This window comes from Pogona vitticeps, chromosome 2 (assembly GCF_051106095.1).
Source record: "Pogona vitticeps strain Pit_001003342236 chromosome 2, PviZW2.1, whole genome shotgun sequence".
Taxonomy (NCBI): domain Eukaryota; kingdom Metazoa; phylum Chordata; class Lepidosauria; order Squamata; family Agamidae; genus Pogona; species Pogona vitticeps.
This window is the reverse complement of record NC_135784.1, coordinates 130,371,814-130,388,467: the sequence shown is the minus strand read 5'-3', so window position 1 is coordinate 130,388,467 and position 16,654 is coordinate 130,371,814. Positions and strand designations below refer to the sequence as shown.

At 40.9% G+C, this 16,654-nt stretch overlaps 1 protein-coding gene across 9 annotated transcripts in view; it reads left to right on the top strand.

Annotated features, from left to right (window-relative positions):
- Positions 1-4,247: 4,247 nt before the first annotated feature.
- Positions 4,248-16,654, top strand: part of MAP2K4 (mitogen-activated protein kinase kinase 4) — a 74,884-nt gene continuing 62,477 nt past the window's right edge. For 2 of the 9 annotated variants that reach the window (XM_078385948.1, XM_078385947.1), the window contains exons 1-3: positions 4,698-4,732; positions 11,577-11,609; positions 16,567-16,597. In XM_078385948.1, the coding sequence (XP_078242074.1) occupies positions 16,588-16,597 (10 nt within the window). In that variant the 5' untranslated portion in view covers positions 4,698-4,732; positions 11,577-11,609; positions 16,567-16,587. Of the gene's footprint in view, positions 4,733-4,767; positions 4,909-11,576; positions 11,629-16,566; positions 16,598-16,654 lie in introns of those variants that run through there. The other 7 variants (XM_072990428.2, XM_072990426.2, XM_078385949.1 and 4 more) reach the window with 7 other exon arrangements.

Below are 16,654 nucleotides of genomic sequence, written 5' to 3'. Positions count from 1 at the left end.
CAAAAAACGGTCTGAAGCTCAACATCAAAAAAACTAAGATCATGGCCACTGGTCCCATCACCTCCTGGCAAATAGAAGGGGAAAATATGGAGGCAGTCCCAGATTTCACTTTCTGGGCTCCACAATCACTGTAGATGGTGACAGCAGCCCCAAAATTAAAATACTCCTGCTTCTTGGGAGGAAGGCGATGACAAACCTCGATAGCATCTTAAAAAGCAGAGGCATCACCTTGCCAACAAAAGTCCGAATAGTCAAAGCTATGTTTTTCCCTGTAGTGATGTACGGAAGTGAGAGCTGGACCATAAAGAATTGATGCTTTTGAATTGTGGTGCTGGAGGAGGCTCTTGAGAGTCCCCTGGACTGGAAGGAGAACAAACCTACTGTATCCATTCTAAAGGAAATCAACCCCGAGTGCTCACTGGAAGGACAGATCCTGAAGCTGAGGCTCCAATACTTTGGCCATCTCATGAGAAAAGAAGACTTCCTGGAAAAGATGCTGATGTTGGGAAAGTGTGAAGGCAGGAGGAGAAGGGGACGACAGAGAATGAGATGGTTGGACAGTGTCATCGAAGCGACCAACTTGAATTTAACCCAACTCCGGGAGGCAGTGGAAGACAGGAGGGCCTGGCGTGCTCTAGTCCATGGGGTCACAAAGAGTCAGGCACGACTAAACAACAACAATCCCTACAAAATGCATTCATAGCCATAGCCTTAAGACCCGTTTCACGCAGTATTTTATAACTACACAGATAGAAGTGTACACATAATACAAAGATAGCATGTGTGAAGATAGCACATAAGCATCCATAGGGGTATAACAACAGGAAGCTCACAGCATAAGGTGAAAGTATTTTCTGTGACTATACCTAGGTTCTAGCATTCTCTTCTGAGGAAGAGCCATATGAGTTCTTCCTCATTTAATGGCATTTTAGAAGCTCATTTCCTCTTTAGGAATCTTTTAATGGTTGAAATCCTGCTGCATAGTTATGCAAAACATGTAACTTTTTGAGGTGAATTGCTGTAAGTTAAGAAATTGCCATAGGCATTATCTGTCACATGCCAAATCAATGCATAAAAGGATATGAGCCCTTATGTAATGTTAACAAGCAATGTCAACTTGTCATTGTCTCTGAATATTTTAAATCTTTTGATTGCTGTTGTATGCTACTTGATTTTTTTCCTGTTGTATGACTTTGTGACTTTTCTTTCACATTCTAAGGATTTTTTTAAACTGACTACTGCTATTAAGGCATGATGAAAAGTAAAGTATACAAGCTTTAAAACACAGATAGTTACACACACATTGAAACAGTTATATGCAATGTAAACATTCCTCACAAAGATGGTTTTCATACCACTCTGGGGAATTTTAGCGGTCCTTGAATTGCAGAGTACTAGAAGTGGTTTGTCTTTTTATTATTTATTTATTTGATTCATAAAAGAGCCCCATTACAGTGGTTAAATTGTAGTACTGCAGTCAGGCCTCTGCTCACAACCTGAGTTCTATCCTGACAGATTCAGCTAGTCGGTTCAAGGCTGACTCAGTCTTCCATTCTTCCAAGGTTGGTAAAATGAGTACCCAGCTCACTTGGGGGGGGAGGCAAGTTGCTGTATGTATAATTATGTTATGTAGCGCCCCCACATAACAATGCATACAATATGGTGATTTTAAAAATAGAAAAAAAAGAGAGAAAAAGAAAATAATTAAAATATTAATGGCATCTGAGAGACTTGGTTATTGGAAGGCAGCTTTGAATAGTTCTGTTTCCAACAATTTCCTGAACTTTTTTTATATATATATTGGAAGAGGATTTTAATAATTCCTATTTTCTTCCTTTAAAAGGAATGTTTAGAACCATGCAGTTGACACATGTACTGGTGCCTGAAGACTTGCACTTAATTTTAAAGTGGAGGGAAGATATATTTGTTTTTTGTTGTTTTTAAATCCCCCCCCCTTTTTGATTTTATTTCTAAAGAATAAAAAGACAATTGAACATTTTACAAATATTAAATACAAAACTATTCCCCACTTTTCTCCAAATCACATATATATACCTTTACCCAGCACCTTTTTTAAAAAATTGACCAACAATCTAAGTTTCTTTTCAAACCACATGTCTCCATTTTATCGGCATATTTTAATAATGGCTTCCAGTTTTCCGTGAATTTACTATGGCTTATTTCGCCTCTCTGTACTCTAACTTTATTCGTCATTTTTTCCATCAACAATGTATGCCATATTTTACTTGTGAATGCTTGCAGTGAGAGATCTTGGGCTTTTTTCCTATTTTTAGCTATTTCAGATCTTGCGGTGCCTATGAGATTTGCAATTAATTCTTTATATTGTAGTTTCTCATTTCCCCCCGTGAATAATGAAAATAATAATAATGTTTCATTAATCTCTATTTTTTGATTAGTCAGTGTTTCTATCCATTTAATTACCTCCAGCCAAAAAGTTAAGGTGGGAAGGAGCCTCTCACATCTCCGTTGGTAACCTATTCCACAGACTGAGGCCATCACTGAGAAATTGTGATTAATTATCTTTGGCTTTTTGGAATCTTTCAGTGTGGCCACTTTTAACAACATCGATTAATAGAAGTGGGTGAAATGGCTAGTGATTTCTAGGGGAGATGTTCTGACAAGTTTTGAGGTCCTAAACCATTAAGGGCTTAATACGTCATAACCAGCACCTTGAATTGAATATTGAAACTGACAGGGAGCCAATGAAGATACACCAAGACTGAGGATATACTAATCTGGGATTTACTAATCCCAGAAATCAGTGTAGCTACAGCATTTTGGACCTGCCGAAGTTTCCATTCTGTTTTCAAGGGCAGCCTTACATAGACAGCATTCAAGTAGTTTATTTTTAACCTTTGGATTCTAGTGGATTTCCTCAAGTGTCTTCTATTTTTCTCCTCTTAATTCTAGCATGAAATTGTCTGGAAACCTGAGAGGGAGAGCCTAATGAAGAAATAAACATTTTGGCCAAACTTCATTGAAATACTGTCTAGCATCATTATCAATCTTCCCAGAGGGATATCCAGCTTTATCTGTTGCAGTGAAAACAACAAAAAGACTATAATCCTATTAGTGTTTGCATAAAGTTTGCATTATATAAACACCAATGGAATTCTGGCCAAAATCTTTGGTAACCCAAAACTAAGAGGTTTTGCCTGGCATAAACTTTTTTATGTGAACTGCAGTCCACATCTTCAAATGCATCAGAGTACATGGGCTGTAATCCACAAATAAAACATGTTAAACAAAATGTTAAAAGAGATATGAGATCTTTATTTACAATCAACGGATTAGATGCAAATGACTGGAATCAGCATGTGCTAGGCAAATGTAGACTTGACTGGGGCACCTATTGCTAAGAATGAAAATAACAATAAGTGTTCTTAATCCATATTGATACAAGTGTTCCACTCAAAGCCACCCTAGACAAGTGGCCTTGTGACGTCATCAAATAACCTATAAAAGGAGAAAATGTCACAGTGAAGAATAAAAACCTGTGCAATGTCACTCTAAAGTTTATTTTAAGGTATGCTTTATTCTCCCCATGGGGTCATTTTAAATGTTTAAAAGGTTAAATAAAACATGTTAGTTTTTAAGGTACCACTAGGAGTCTTTTCTCTTAATCCATCCTTCCCAATAACATGCCACCCATTACAAGTGTTGGCCTGTGTTTTAGGCCACACATAGGCTTATGCTGAGCAACAGTGAGAAGAGCACCTCTTCGTGTGCCTGTTTTGGGGCCTGTAGGGCATAGTCCCAATTAAGCAGTTTCTACTAAGCGATGAAAGCCCACCCCAATATCTCTCTTAAAATACAACATAGCTACCACCTTCACCGGTGAAATGTTACCAGATGATGACAGGGGCGAGGCAAGCGTCCTCGACCTGCTGATGGAGATCATGGCCCTGCCAAAGGAAAACAGAGCTTAAAACAGACCCGACACACCGCACACACGTTTTGAGGCACTAACAGAGCCTAGTTAGGGCTCAGGACAGACATGAGGAAGAGCCCTTGCTTGGACCCGAGGCGCCCGCTTGCCAAGGCGAAGCGTTCCCGCTTCTCCGCCAAGCAGGGCACCCCAGGGCGGGATGTGTGTGGAAACTTTGGCGGGCGGGCTGGCACCCCCAGCGCCTGGCTCCTTTTCCTTCCTTCCTTCGTCCCTCCCTCCCTTCCTCGTCTTTTTGGGCGAAGGAGTCACAGGCATCATCCGTTCCGCCCGCTGCCTGGGAGGGGTTATCCTTATGCCGCGCGGGTGGGAGGGGACGACGGAGGGAAACGGAGCCCTCACCAGCTCGGAGGGAAAGAGAAAGGGAAGGAGGGAGGGAGGAGAGGAAGGGAGGCTGGCTGGCGGTGGTTTGGGTCCATCGGGCCGGCCAGGGGAAGGCTGCGGCGCCTGTGCGAGTCCGGCCTCTGGGTGCCCCGCCAGCCGCCTGGGGCTGAGGCGGGTGGGCATAAGCGACCAGCCAAAGGGAGGGCGGGCAAGCGGGACGGGAGGGGGCCGGTCCGCTGCGCTGCCTCTGCTGCATTGCAGCCAGCCAGCCTCCCTCCCTCCCTCTCTCCCTCCCTCCCGCTGCCGCGTCCGTCCATCTCTCTCCCTCCCTCCCTCCGCGTCTGGCGCGCTGCACAATGGCGGCTCCCGGCCCCGGCTCTGGCTCTGGCCCCGCCGGCGGCGGGTCCCAGGCGGCGCACACGACGGTCAGCAGCATGCAGGGTAAGGGAGCGCGCCTCGGGAGCGGCCACCGGGTCCGGACCGGCAGCAGCAGCAGCAGCATCTCCCCGACCTCCCCACAGAGGCTGTAGTAGGCCGCGCTCGAAGCCTCTCCCCCCCCCCCCCGTTCTCTTCTTAATGAGCCGCCGGACTGACTGACTGACTGAGTGTGTGTGTATGTGAGTATGGTGGGGACGGGAGGGGAGCGCCTGAGCTGGGCTAAGGCGGACCAGGCCTCTCCCCGAGGGTGAGCGGCCTGCTAGCGAGCGCGCCGCGGGGAAGAGACGGTGGCGGCGGCGGCGGCTAAAGGGGAGGCGGAGGAGGAGGTTGAGTCGTTCGGCGAGACCCGTTTCGAATGAACGGCTCCATTGTGTGTGAACTCGGCGGGAAGGGTGTGTGGTGTGTAATGTGCACGTCGGGAGGGGGACCGTTCCGGGTGTAAACAGGCGCAAGACGAGGGGTGTGTGCCTGTGTGGCCGGTTCTAGGGAGCAAGAATAAGGGGATGAGCGAGGATAATGTGCTTTTGTGGGGGGGGCGGGCGGGGGGGGGAGAGAGGCGGTGTTATGGGCGCGCGTTTCGGAGCGACGTGTAAACACACGTAGAACCGGTGGAGGATGATCTCTAGGAACCCCCGGGGCCTCCTGGCACTCTGGAGCAGGCAGATGCGTGTAGGGAGTTATGGGTGATTTCCGGGTACGTGTGTGGAGGACGTTTGGGGACTCATCGCGGGCAGGGTGCCCAGTACGGGGAAGGAGAGTGGGTGTAGGGAGTGTAATCGCAGGGCTCGGATGATTGCTAGGGAGAAACCGGGTTAATGTGCAAAACACAAGGCGTGTGAGTGCAAAGGTGGAAGAAATCCAGCATTTGCCCGGAGTGTGACGTGGGGTTGACTGACAAGAATGTGTCAGAATACGCTTGTATTAGGGTCGGGAGGGGGCTATGGGAGCATGTCTTCTTCTACCAAGTGCATTTGTTGTTAGGAAGAGGGGTTTGGCTTAAAGCGTATTGGAAAAGCCCTGAGGACGCTTGTATGTAGGAGTGCGTACCTGAGTACTGTACATAGATGCAGTACATTATGCATGAGGTGTTCCCTTCTGAAACTGGATTTTAAATAGTGGTCTAGCAGCTCAAGGTGGAGTGCAGAAGGAATAGGGTTGGAGGCAGGGAATGCGTGGCCACCAAATTTTCGTCCTGTCAACTGTGTTCATTGGCCAGGATTTGTGGCCCTTGTGCTGGCTACTATTGGTGGGAATTGCAGTCAGCAACATCTGAGAGAACACACATTTCCTGTCCCTGCTGTAGAAAGATGTGAAGGAAGCCTAGAATAGGTGGCTAAGCATTAAGGATCTGCCCATGTGTGAAAAGGGAAGGGAGGATGAAAGAAGATTCTTTTCTCAGGGATTTTGTGTGTGTACTGCACAAATATTTGTAAGAAACTGATTTGGAGGTTTGTGTGTGTGTGTGTATAAATACATGAAATATACCTGGTTAAAGTCTTCACCCCCCCCCCCCCCGTTTTTAGGATTAATTCAGGGATGAGGAGCATGTGATTCTCCAGATATAGTTGGACTGCAGTTCCCATCATCCCTGTTTATTGGCCATGCTGATGTGGGTTGATGAAAGGTGCAACATAAGGAGAGCAAAGTATTCCCCACCCATGTCTTGCAGTAGAATTAGTTATTTCTAAGTGACATTCTAGGATGAGAAGGGAATTACAAAAAGGCCTTTTTTCCTGTTGTTTGTGTGGTAGAAAAAATAGTAATAGAGATGGGCACGAACCTCAGCTCAGGTTTGTACCATGGCAACATAGGTGCCATGCATTCCCTCCCTGGCCAATGATTCACTTACCTGTCACAGTGCGCTCCTCTCCTGTTCAGCTGCTTGACCAGTCCCCTTCAGGAGCATGGGTTTGCCTGCCCTGCCTCCTCCCTGGGGAGGCAATCAACCAAGGAGGCAGGACAAGGAAGCCTGTGCTCCTGCTGGAGACGGGTTGAATAGCCTAGGAAGAGGAGGAGAGCGCACACTGGCTGGTGAGTGACGAACCTCTGTACCAAGCATTATGCCCATCTCTAGTAGTAAAGGCACCTAAGATTTAAATTTCCCTAATTTCCTATTACTAACTCTCCTGTATGCCAGCATCTGGGTTCTTCTTGTCTACCTGTGTAAAGGGTGTTAGGTCCCCTAGGTGTTGGAAAACAGCCCACACTGAAGCACGGGATTTCAGACCACTTCCCCCATTACAAAGTTATTTTTGTGAAACGACTTTCAAGTTACTCTTGTTATCTATATCAATATGGGGTACATATTTGACTTGCTCATTGCAAGAAAAAGATTATTGCAGGCGTATGCAGAACCATACTGTGACATTCAGCTGTAACTTCATCTCGTTCATGATTAGACACACTTGGATCAACAGTGAGTGAGTTACAAGAATTCAGTCATGACAAAATAAAACAACATGAGAAGTGCTCACTGTTCATAATTATATCAAACACATTCTTTATACTTTACTACCGAATGTCCAGACTTGAGGGGAATCTGTCTTCTAGAAAGCCAACAATACAGTACATGCTATCTTTACCATGTGTGTGTTATCTTCAAGGCAAGAAACTTACATCTGAATACAATGCTGTCCATAATATAGTGTTCTCAAATGCTGTGATGAATGAAAACTAAGCAACTAGTATTTGCAGTAGATTACAGCTCCCATTTTCTGTAACCACTTACCATGCTGTCTGCAGTTGATGGGAACTATAATCCAACAATTTCTGGACACCCATTTCACATCCCAGTTGTAAGGAAGGGTGTATTTTCACTGTGGTTATGTAACTTTGAACATGGTGATTTAGAACTGAATAGGTCTTTTACATTTTATGTATCCAGAGTCATAATTCTGTACATCAGGATCTGTTTAGTCTCTTGTGCTTTTTTCAGTTGAAGAAATAATATTGAATGGAATTTTGTTATTTTAACTCTTTGTTCAGAATTTGTAGAAGGCTGCATAGGATAGGCAGCATGAACAGAAATATAAAGTCATATTCATGTAGAAAGCCTTTAAACTTGTGAAAACCTTTTCCCAATCACAGTACAATCTTATCAGCAGAGTATTAACAGATCAGTATAACTATTTGGATCTTGATTCATGTTTCTGAGATCTGCTGGTGGGTGTCCTGAGTATACAAGAGTCCTCCCTCTTTATTTCAGTGGCAAAGTGATATTCTATTGCACTCTTTGGAAGTGAGCAGGGAAGAATACACTTTTGGGACCCCAGTGTAAGCACTAAAGGCTTTGTGAATCTTTGGCTCTGAATCATAAGTTGTTGCTGAGGGTCAGGAACGGTCAAGAAGATCTTTCACGGTAAGAAGGTGGTATTGGAAGATAGGTTGGCATTAGCCATTGGGCCCTTTCAGGCAAGCCCTGTTTAAGTTAGAAATTATGTATCCACAGATCCATTAGTTCCCTAGATGTTTACTTGGAATATCTATATGAATGTTTCTAGGTTAGACAGCCTGTAAAATGCAATATACAGTACCACAAGTTTCTCACTTTGCCACCTTAGGGCTGGACCAGTCCAACCTATAATTACATTGTGGCTGCTTAGTTTTTAAGTTTTTTATTTATTTTATTTGTTGTGGGGCTAGTCTACTTTGTTTTTGTCCTGCATTTAAAATAAATGTTACAGGCATGCCATTTTCTAAAACTGTTCAAGAGAGAGAATAAGTCGCTGCTTCCAGTGATGGTTGTAGAGAAAATGTGATTTCCAAATAGTCATAGGATTATAATTCAGAGGAATCTCCTGCTAGAACCACAATTTCTGACGATGTTGCTTAACTGTTGTCCTAGAAAAATGCATGAGTACTTGTTAAAGGTTCAAAGCTTTTGAAGAATTGGATGCTATATTGGTATTGATTTAATGAACGCAATCCTTTCAGCTCATGGAACACATCGACAAATACATTATTTCTTTGCTAATACAGCCTTTACTTTCCCTGATATACTTTGTGAACCTTCTGTTTATCTTTTTGTTACAGTATTTTGGACCAAAACATCAGATTCTGTGACCTCTCCAAATATAAGATACAATTAAGATACAATTCAGAACAGAATCATTTGCAGAAATTTTCTTTGTTCCTGTCTTAGTGGAAGCTTATAACAGATGTGACCATTACCTCCTATAGATCTGAAAGATCCTTGGTTGTTATAAGAAAGTAGTGGTTCTGAAAGAATATCCACTACTTTACTGTGGGGCTGTCCTGGAAGTTCTGTTTTTCTCTGCTCTCCATACTACTTCCAGTCTAGCTATCTCTTGCCTGCCGGCCTGCCCTCCTTTCTTTCTGTTTGAAGTTGCCTCCTATGATACCATATCTTTTGAACTTCCTCTATGATAGTGCTTCACTCTTCCGTGAGAGACTTGGAGTGCAGATTTTATCTGTGTCAAATGTTTTTAGCCTGTGTCAAATGTTGAGCTGTGTAACTGGGCCCACTATGCTCCCAAACTGTTGTCAAATACCAGAGTAGATTCTTTCCTTTTGATTTGCATATCCCTTATTTTCCTCTTGCAACTGAATGTTTACATTGTTTTGGCTTGGTTTCTTGAGTGGATGGTTATGGAAACCCAACCGGAACCAATATTTTTTTATTTGTAAACTGTTGACAGCGGTATTGAAACTCGATGCTGTTAGCTAGATTTTGTTTCATAATGTCTGGAGGATACTTTGTATACTCCTGTTTTTTTTTTCAGAGATAAGTAAGAGTATTAGTACTGTAATCTGGTGTAGACAGTTTATTGAATTTTGGGTTTCCATGTGGATGGTAACAGAAATAACATGGACCTTGTTAAATATTAAATTGTATTATTTAATATGGGTAGATAATCGTGCAAGTCCTCAGATTTGTATATAGAGACATTTCAATTGGTGCAAATTGTCATTTAATGGGAAGACTTGGCTGTGAAGTCGGAGGGCTACCTCAAAGCTTTTGTTCTTAAAAAATGTTTGTTAAATGCCAGGAGAATTACAGGAGATGGTCTTAATAGCCCAAATCCTGTTGCTTAGTATAGGAAATCACAGCAGACTAGGTCCATTGAATCAATGAGGAAGTAGTGAGCCAGCTTCTTCATAAGTGCTGGTGATTCAAATGGCTGAACTCAAACTGTGACTTACTATGCTAAAGTCATGTCACAATTAAAGTAGGCCCATTTGAATCAATGGAACATGGAGGAGTTGACTTACTACATCCCTATTGATTCAGTGGTCCTCGTCCAGTGTGATTTTCTACACTAAGCCATATGATTTTTGCCAATGTGTATTTCTCCCCCATTTCTAAAGTAAGACTTACATGAGACTTAATATAAGATAAAGGCAACATAATGTTTTAGTACCCAAATCTAGTTAAAATTCTTTGTAAACTATTACAAAAAATGACCAGTTAGAACAGCACTGTAGCTGTTAAAAACCATCATTAAATAAAATACCCTTTCCTTACATGTACAAGATGACTGCTTTTTTTAAAAATTGTATTTACCTGCCACATAATATTGAGAAATAGCTTTGTCTCAGCTAAGCGTAGTCTCCATGATCAAGACAGTGAATTTCTAATTTCTGGCTTCTTGGGCAGATAGGGTGTAATTATTGTGTTAACACCCATAGGTTTCCTGTAGTGTCTAGGTAATTCTTGATAGAAAAAGCATTGAACTTGATAAATCATTGGTCTGTGGGGGCCAGATTGTTATTATGTTTTCACTGTTGTGGCTGAGGTCCCAGCGTCAATAGAGACAGGTGATGTTTTCTTCTGCTGTATTTACTATGACTTTGAATTCTTACCAGTGCATTCAGTGTGAGTGTACCTTCTCATTTGACTACTTGACTGTATGTAGTCTGGTGGTTTGAAATGAATTTACAGGTCGAGGTGCTGTAAATCTTCTTTGCCTTCAGCAGACGAGGACTATAAACTCAGTTCTATAAGTGGCAAAACTTATATAAATGAGCTATATAAAGAAACTTTTTTGTGCCTGCATTTTCCTGCATTTCGTACCAAACATGGGAAACTATTATTAGACATTGAACTTGAAAAGTTCAGGTTTCATTTTTATATAGCTGAAAAGCTATCCTTAAAATATGAAGAGAATACTTAAGAAAATTCTCAGAAATGGCAATATCAGTGAATATTAGCTTGAATATTTGCTTGTTCCCACAGGCATACATTTATGGTATAGAATAAACAAATTTGGTAAATAGATTTTATCTGAATAATTAATATACATTACAAACAATATTTGCCTCTATGTATTTGTCATGTAAAACTGAAGTCAGATATATATTGGTTGTGTGAACGGTACCGCTGTATATGTTGTGACAATGATGTTTACACATTAATATCCAGAATTAACAGTACCAATCCTTTAAAGTACATATCTTATCTTGAGGAAATAAGTCTCCAAAATGCATTTATTTTCATGTCTGTTCTTATAAACTTCAGTAACATTGACACAGAAGACATCATATAGGAACCTTACTAGTGAAATTTGCCATTTATCCTTCACATTATTTTTTTAAAAAGTTAACAATGAACTAATACTTAACCTCTGTAGCAGACCTGATTTGGAGACCAATCACACTCACTACTGATGTTTTGGGTGGTATGATATAACTCCAAATGGCTCTAACTGTTGACAAGTGAACTGAGATGATTAGAATTCTCTCTTTCGAACTCAGGCAGTCATTTTGCCTATGTTGAGCATTTTATTTGGTGTTTCATCTTTTTAAAAAATGAATTAAATGTGATTTTAAAGGTTATGCAAATCTGTAATTTCAGCAAATGAACTAGAACTTATCTTTTTTGCTTTAGGCTTTCAGATAAACTTCTGTGAAAAAGCACAAAGTAAGCTACATGTTTTATGGTATTCTGCTATTTTATTATTATTTTATTTTATTATCATTCTTGGTATTGGGAATGTGTCCACTATTGATCTTACTAACCAGCCATGCATTAATACATGGGCAGAGCTTCCATTTTTCATGTTGTTCTCAAAATCTGCTTCTACTTGTTTGTAAATGCTATTCTAAATCTGTGTACTGCATCTTGGATAATAAATTAGAGGGCCCCCAGGGATTGCTTCCACAAAATATAGCTGAATTGTAATACTAAGAAATCTTTATCGTCCATCAAATAAAAGGTAATTGTAATTTCTATAATAGAGAAATACTTGGCTTTAGATGGTGCCCAGTCATCATTGTTTAATAAAAACATGTTTATAACTATTTAAATTATTTTTTCTGTATTGACTGGTAACTTTTAATGAGCTGACTTATAATATCAAACCATCAGCACAGTACTCTCTGTTTTGGCATTCTCACTCCAAAGCAAGCAGAGAATATGTGCTCTTCCACTGAATCAGGCCATATGTTTTTATTTTAGATGATCCAGTATTGCTTTCTGGGTGCTTTTTGGGTGATACCTTTTTGAAATCACTGGGTATGTCCAGTGAAGCTGAAGTTTCTTTAAAGGTCATATTAGGGGTATGTGTATTCATTCTTACCCTATGGTTGGATGATTAATGGAAGTTCTGCACAATAATTTTTTTCATTATTTTATTATCTTACGGCTTTCATTTTTAATTACTATTTTCATTATATCGTTATGATTGCCTGCCATGTTTTAGTGGGAACTTTATTGTAGGCTGAAACTTAGTATTTCTAGCATTATTTTCTCCATTGCATAAACGTTATATAGTTAAATATGTCAATTTTGCATATCATTCAGACTGTACGTATTTTTTCATTTTTATTTGAAGTTAATGAATATGCATATTTAATTTAGAAGTGATAACAGTGCTCATTAAATGACTGTTGATGTGTCAGTAATTACAGTAACGTGTCAGGATTTAACATTTAGGGCTTCTAAAGATTGTGATCAAGAAGTGCAAAAGAGTTTGTGTGTACGTACTTTGTCACTACAGCATTTGGAACATAACAAACACTGTTTATCATTCATAATCCAGTTCTCTGTCTCCTCAGGAAAATCATATTTTCTAAACAATAGGAAATATTTTTCAGCAGTAAAAGAGATATACATGTGTGTGTTTCTGTGTATATATATTTATATAGTTCCCCCCATATATACTTGAAAAGATGCAAGAGATTACTGAGGGCTTGGGGGATCTTACATTTTCCCCATCATAACAAATCTGTTCTCGTGGAGAACACTCCTTTCTTCTCTTGGATCTTTTTGCAGACATGGATGATGAAATCCAGGTTCTTGGAAATGTTATCTCAGGCCATAACATTGTCAATGTTAATTGTGTGGGTAATTTTAAGATAGATGAGGGTTCTGGTAATATGGAGGTTTTAACCTATTGTCTGTGTGGCAGCCCAGTCCAAATGAGGGGATCAAGGGCTGCTGTTTGCACTGGGAGAAGGTTCTCTCCTGATGCAAAAGCAGCTGAGAGACTGAGGGATCCTGACTCAGATTGCAGTAGAGGTACAACTTCGAGACCTTTTTTCACTGTTCTACAGTCCTGATCTGGATTCCGCTCTGACCGTGTCTCCCATTTAATTTTAAAAACGTGACAAACATGGTGTCTGTTTCAGGCTTCAATTGTACTTCTTCCCAGAAAGATGCTTGAAAGAAATGTGAGGACTTCTACTAGTGCTTCCTTTTTCCTTTTGGCTTTTTGTATTCTACCCCTTGGTAGAATCTTTTGCCTTCTGAGCTCAAGAGTTCTTTCTGCAATTACTAGTTTGTTTCAGAGCCCTCTTTTCAGGTGCGGGATAAACAGTTGGCTTCTTAAATGCTTTAACAACAGTGTCCATAGTATAACAGTGGATAATTTGGCAGTGAAAGTTACAATAAATTATGTAACATGAGTAGGTAGATTAAAGTTTATTTTATATTCTTTATATATTATGAATACAGCACACACTGTACAGTAGTGCCTCGCTTTACGATGTTAATTCGTTCCAGCGAAATCGCTGTGGAACGAAAACATCGTAATGCGATTTTTAAAAGCCCATAGAAACGCATTAAAACCCAATTAATGTGTTCCTATGGGCTTGAAACTCACCGTCCAGCGAAGATCCTCCATAGCGTGGCCTTTTCGCTGCCCGTGCAGTGAGGAATCCAGAAAACAACGTGCGGCCATTTTTTTACCCAGCGCCCATTTTGAAACCACTGATCACTTGTGCGAAAATCTTCGTTTTGTGATAATCGGTTAGCGAAGCAGGTGACCGATCATCGCAAAGCGAAGAAACCGATAGGAAACATCGTTTTGCGATTTCTTCATTAAATGAAGTGCTCGTCTTGCGAGGCACCACTGTATGTGCTGTATTTTTGCATGGATGTTCTGACTTATGGACATATTACAACTCAGTGTTTCTGAAAACTAGGAACTTATATGGAAGTTAGCTTAGCTGCTTTCAATTTGAAATCCATGTAAGGAATTCATAACTTCACTGTATTGTAAGAATGGCAATATATTTGGCTTTTTTGGAGGTAGCTATCTGTTCATAAATATCTAAATCCTGGTGGTTAATGGCATAGTCTTTGCCTTTACACATATACTGTATTTTTCTTGGATATGAAATAATCAGTTGGTTTTGGAAGACAATTACTTGTGCATTATTGTTTGTTGTTGTTGTTTAGTCGTTAAGTCGTGTCTGACTGTTCGTGACCCCATGGACCAGAGCACGCCAGGCCCTCCTGTCTTCCACTGTCTTCCACAGAGTTTGGTCAGATTCATGTTGGTAGCTTCAATGACACTGTCCAACCATCTCGATCTCTGTAGTCCCCTTCTCCTCTTGCCTTCACACTTTTCCAACATCAGGGTTTTTTCCAGGGAGTCTTCTCATCTCATGAGATGGCCAAAGTATTGGAGCCTCAGTTTTAGGATCTGTCCTTCCAGTGAGCACTCAGGGTTGAGTTCCTTCAAAATGGATAGGTTTGTTCTCTTTCCAGGGGACTCTCAAGAGTCTCCTCCAGCACCACAATTCAAAAGCATCAATTCTTCGGCGGTCAGCCTTCCTTATGGTCCAGCTCTCACTTCCATACATCACTACTGGAAAAACCATAGCTTTGACTATGCCGACCTTTGTCGGCAAGGTGATGTCTCTGCTTTTTAAGATGTTGTCTAGGTTTGTCATCACCTTCCTCCCAGGAAGCAGGTGTCTTTTAATTTCATGGCTGCTGTCCCCATCTGCAGTGATCATGGAGCCCTGGAAAGTAAACTCTGTCACTGCCTCAATATCTTCCCCTTCTATTTCCCAGGAGGTAATGGGACCAGTGGCCATGATCTTAGTTTTTTTGATGTTGAGCTTCAGACCGTTTTTTGCGCTCTTCTCTTTCACCCTCATTACGAGGTTCTTTAATTCTTCCTCACTTTCTGCCATCAGAGTGGTATCATCTGCATATCTGACGTTGTTGATATTTCTTCTGGCGATCTTAATTCCGGTTTGGGATTCATCCAGTCCAGCCTTTCGCATGATGTTATTCTGCATGTAAGTTAAATAAGCATGAGAACAATATACAGCCTTGTTGTACTCCTTTCCCAATTTTGAACCAATCAGTTGTTTCATATCCAGTTCTATCTGTTGCTTCCTCTCCCACGTATAGGTTTCTCAGGAGGTAGATAAGGTGGTCAGGCATTCCCATTTCTTTAAGGACTTGCCGTAGTTTACTGTGGCTTTTGCATAGTCAATGAAGCAGAAGTAGATGTGTTTCTGGAACTCTCTGGCTTTCTCCATAATCCAGTGCATGTTAACAATTTGGTCTCTGCATTATTGTAAAACATAACAAAAACATCTCTCAGCAAAGGCATCTTATAGCCAGCTAGGTTGTGCTGAAAATTTATCATAAAGTCAAGAGATAGTATTAAAGTTACCAGTGTTGAAAAAGATAGCAAATAAATGGAAGCATATCAAATAGTGTCCAGATTTCATGAGGATGGGGGTGAGCTGGCAGGATGCATAGCCTTTTCCAAACATTGGAAGATGTATTAGTGGTGCCAGGGAGAAAAACTTTGAGAAGCAATCCAGCCTTGGCTGTGTATTTCAGTTTCTTCCTCTTTGACTGATAGAGTACTCAAATGTATAGTAATTGTAGCTGCTGTAATCTTTTAAAATACCAATTTAATAATATAGTGAACATTTCCCAGTCTTTGCAAAGTCAGTTTGGCTGGTGGCTTTTTCCTGTTCTTCCTATATGGACCATTTAAAAAAAACCCAGCCATTCTTGTTTTCACTATTATTGTTTTCTAAAAGAAATTAAAAGAAGTATCTCACTTATTAATGACATGTGTGTGATTTACACAAATTCTGGGATAATGGGTTCCTGGTTCTTCTTCTTTCACTTGCTTCCTGTACCAGGGAGATAGTGAATTACAATAGAATCTGTGCTGTCAAGCTGATCCTGCAAATTGAATCATAGCAATGACCTGATTGGCAGAGGTCTCTAAGGTGAAGTTATTCACTAATATGGTTCAATGGAAGTGTGCAGAGAACCCTAGTAGGAGTAACAATAGAGAGACAATAGCTGTAATGGGGAATGAGTTAGAATCTAGAACACAGGATTCAGAATTGGAGACTGCAATTTTTTGTTTGCTTGGAAATCTGATTTCAGTACTACTCACAATCCAAATGTGTCAGAATGTTAAAGAAACGCTTGTTGTAACAGGAAGTCAAAGGGATTGGTATTGTGTCCAGTACCTAGTGATTTTCAGTGTGCCTTTTGGTCTGCAATCCTTAGTTTACGCTGGTGGCACATGACTGAGCTTCTTTTGTTTTAAAATATCAGTGAAGGTGAAACTTTTAAAAATGACACATGGCTTCTGTTGATTTTCCCAAAGGGATGCAGTGTTTCATGGCCCATGAAAACAGGTGGGTAATAGTGAGATGATGTGAAGACCAGTTAATAATAAGTAAATAAGCCCAGTT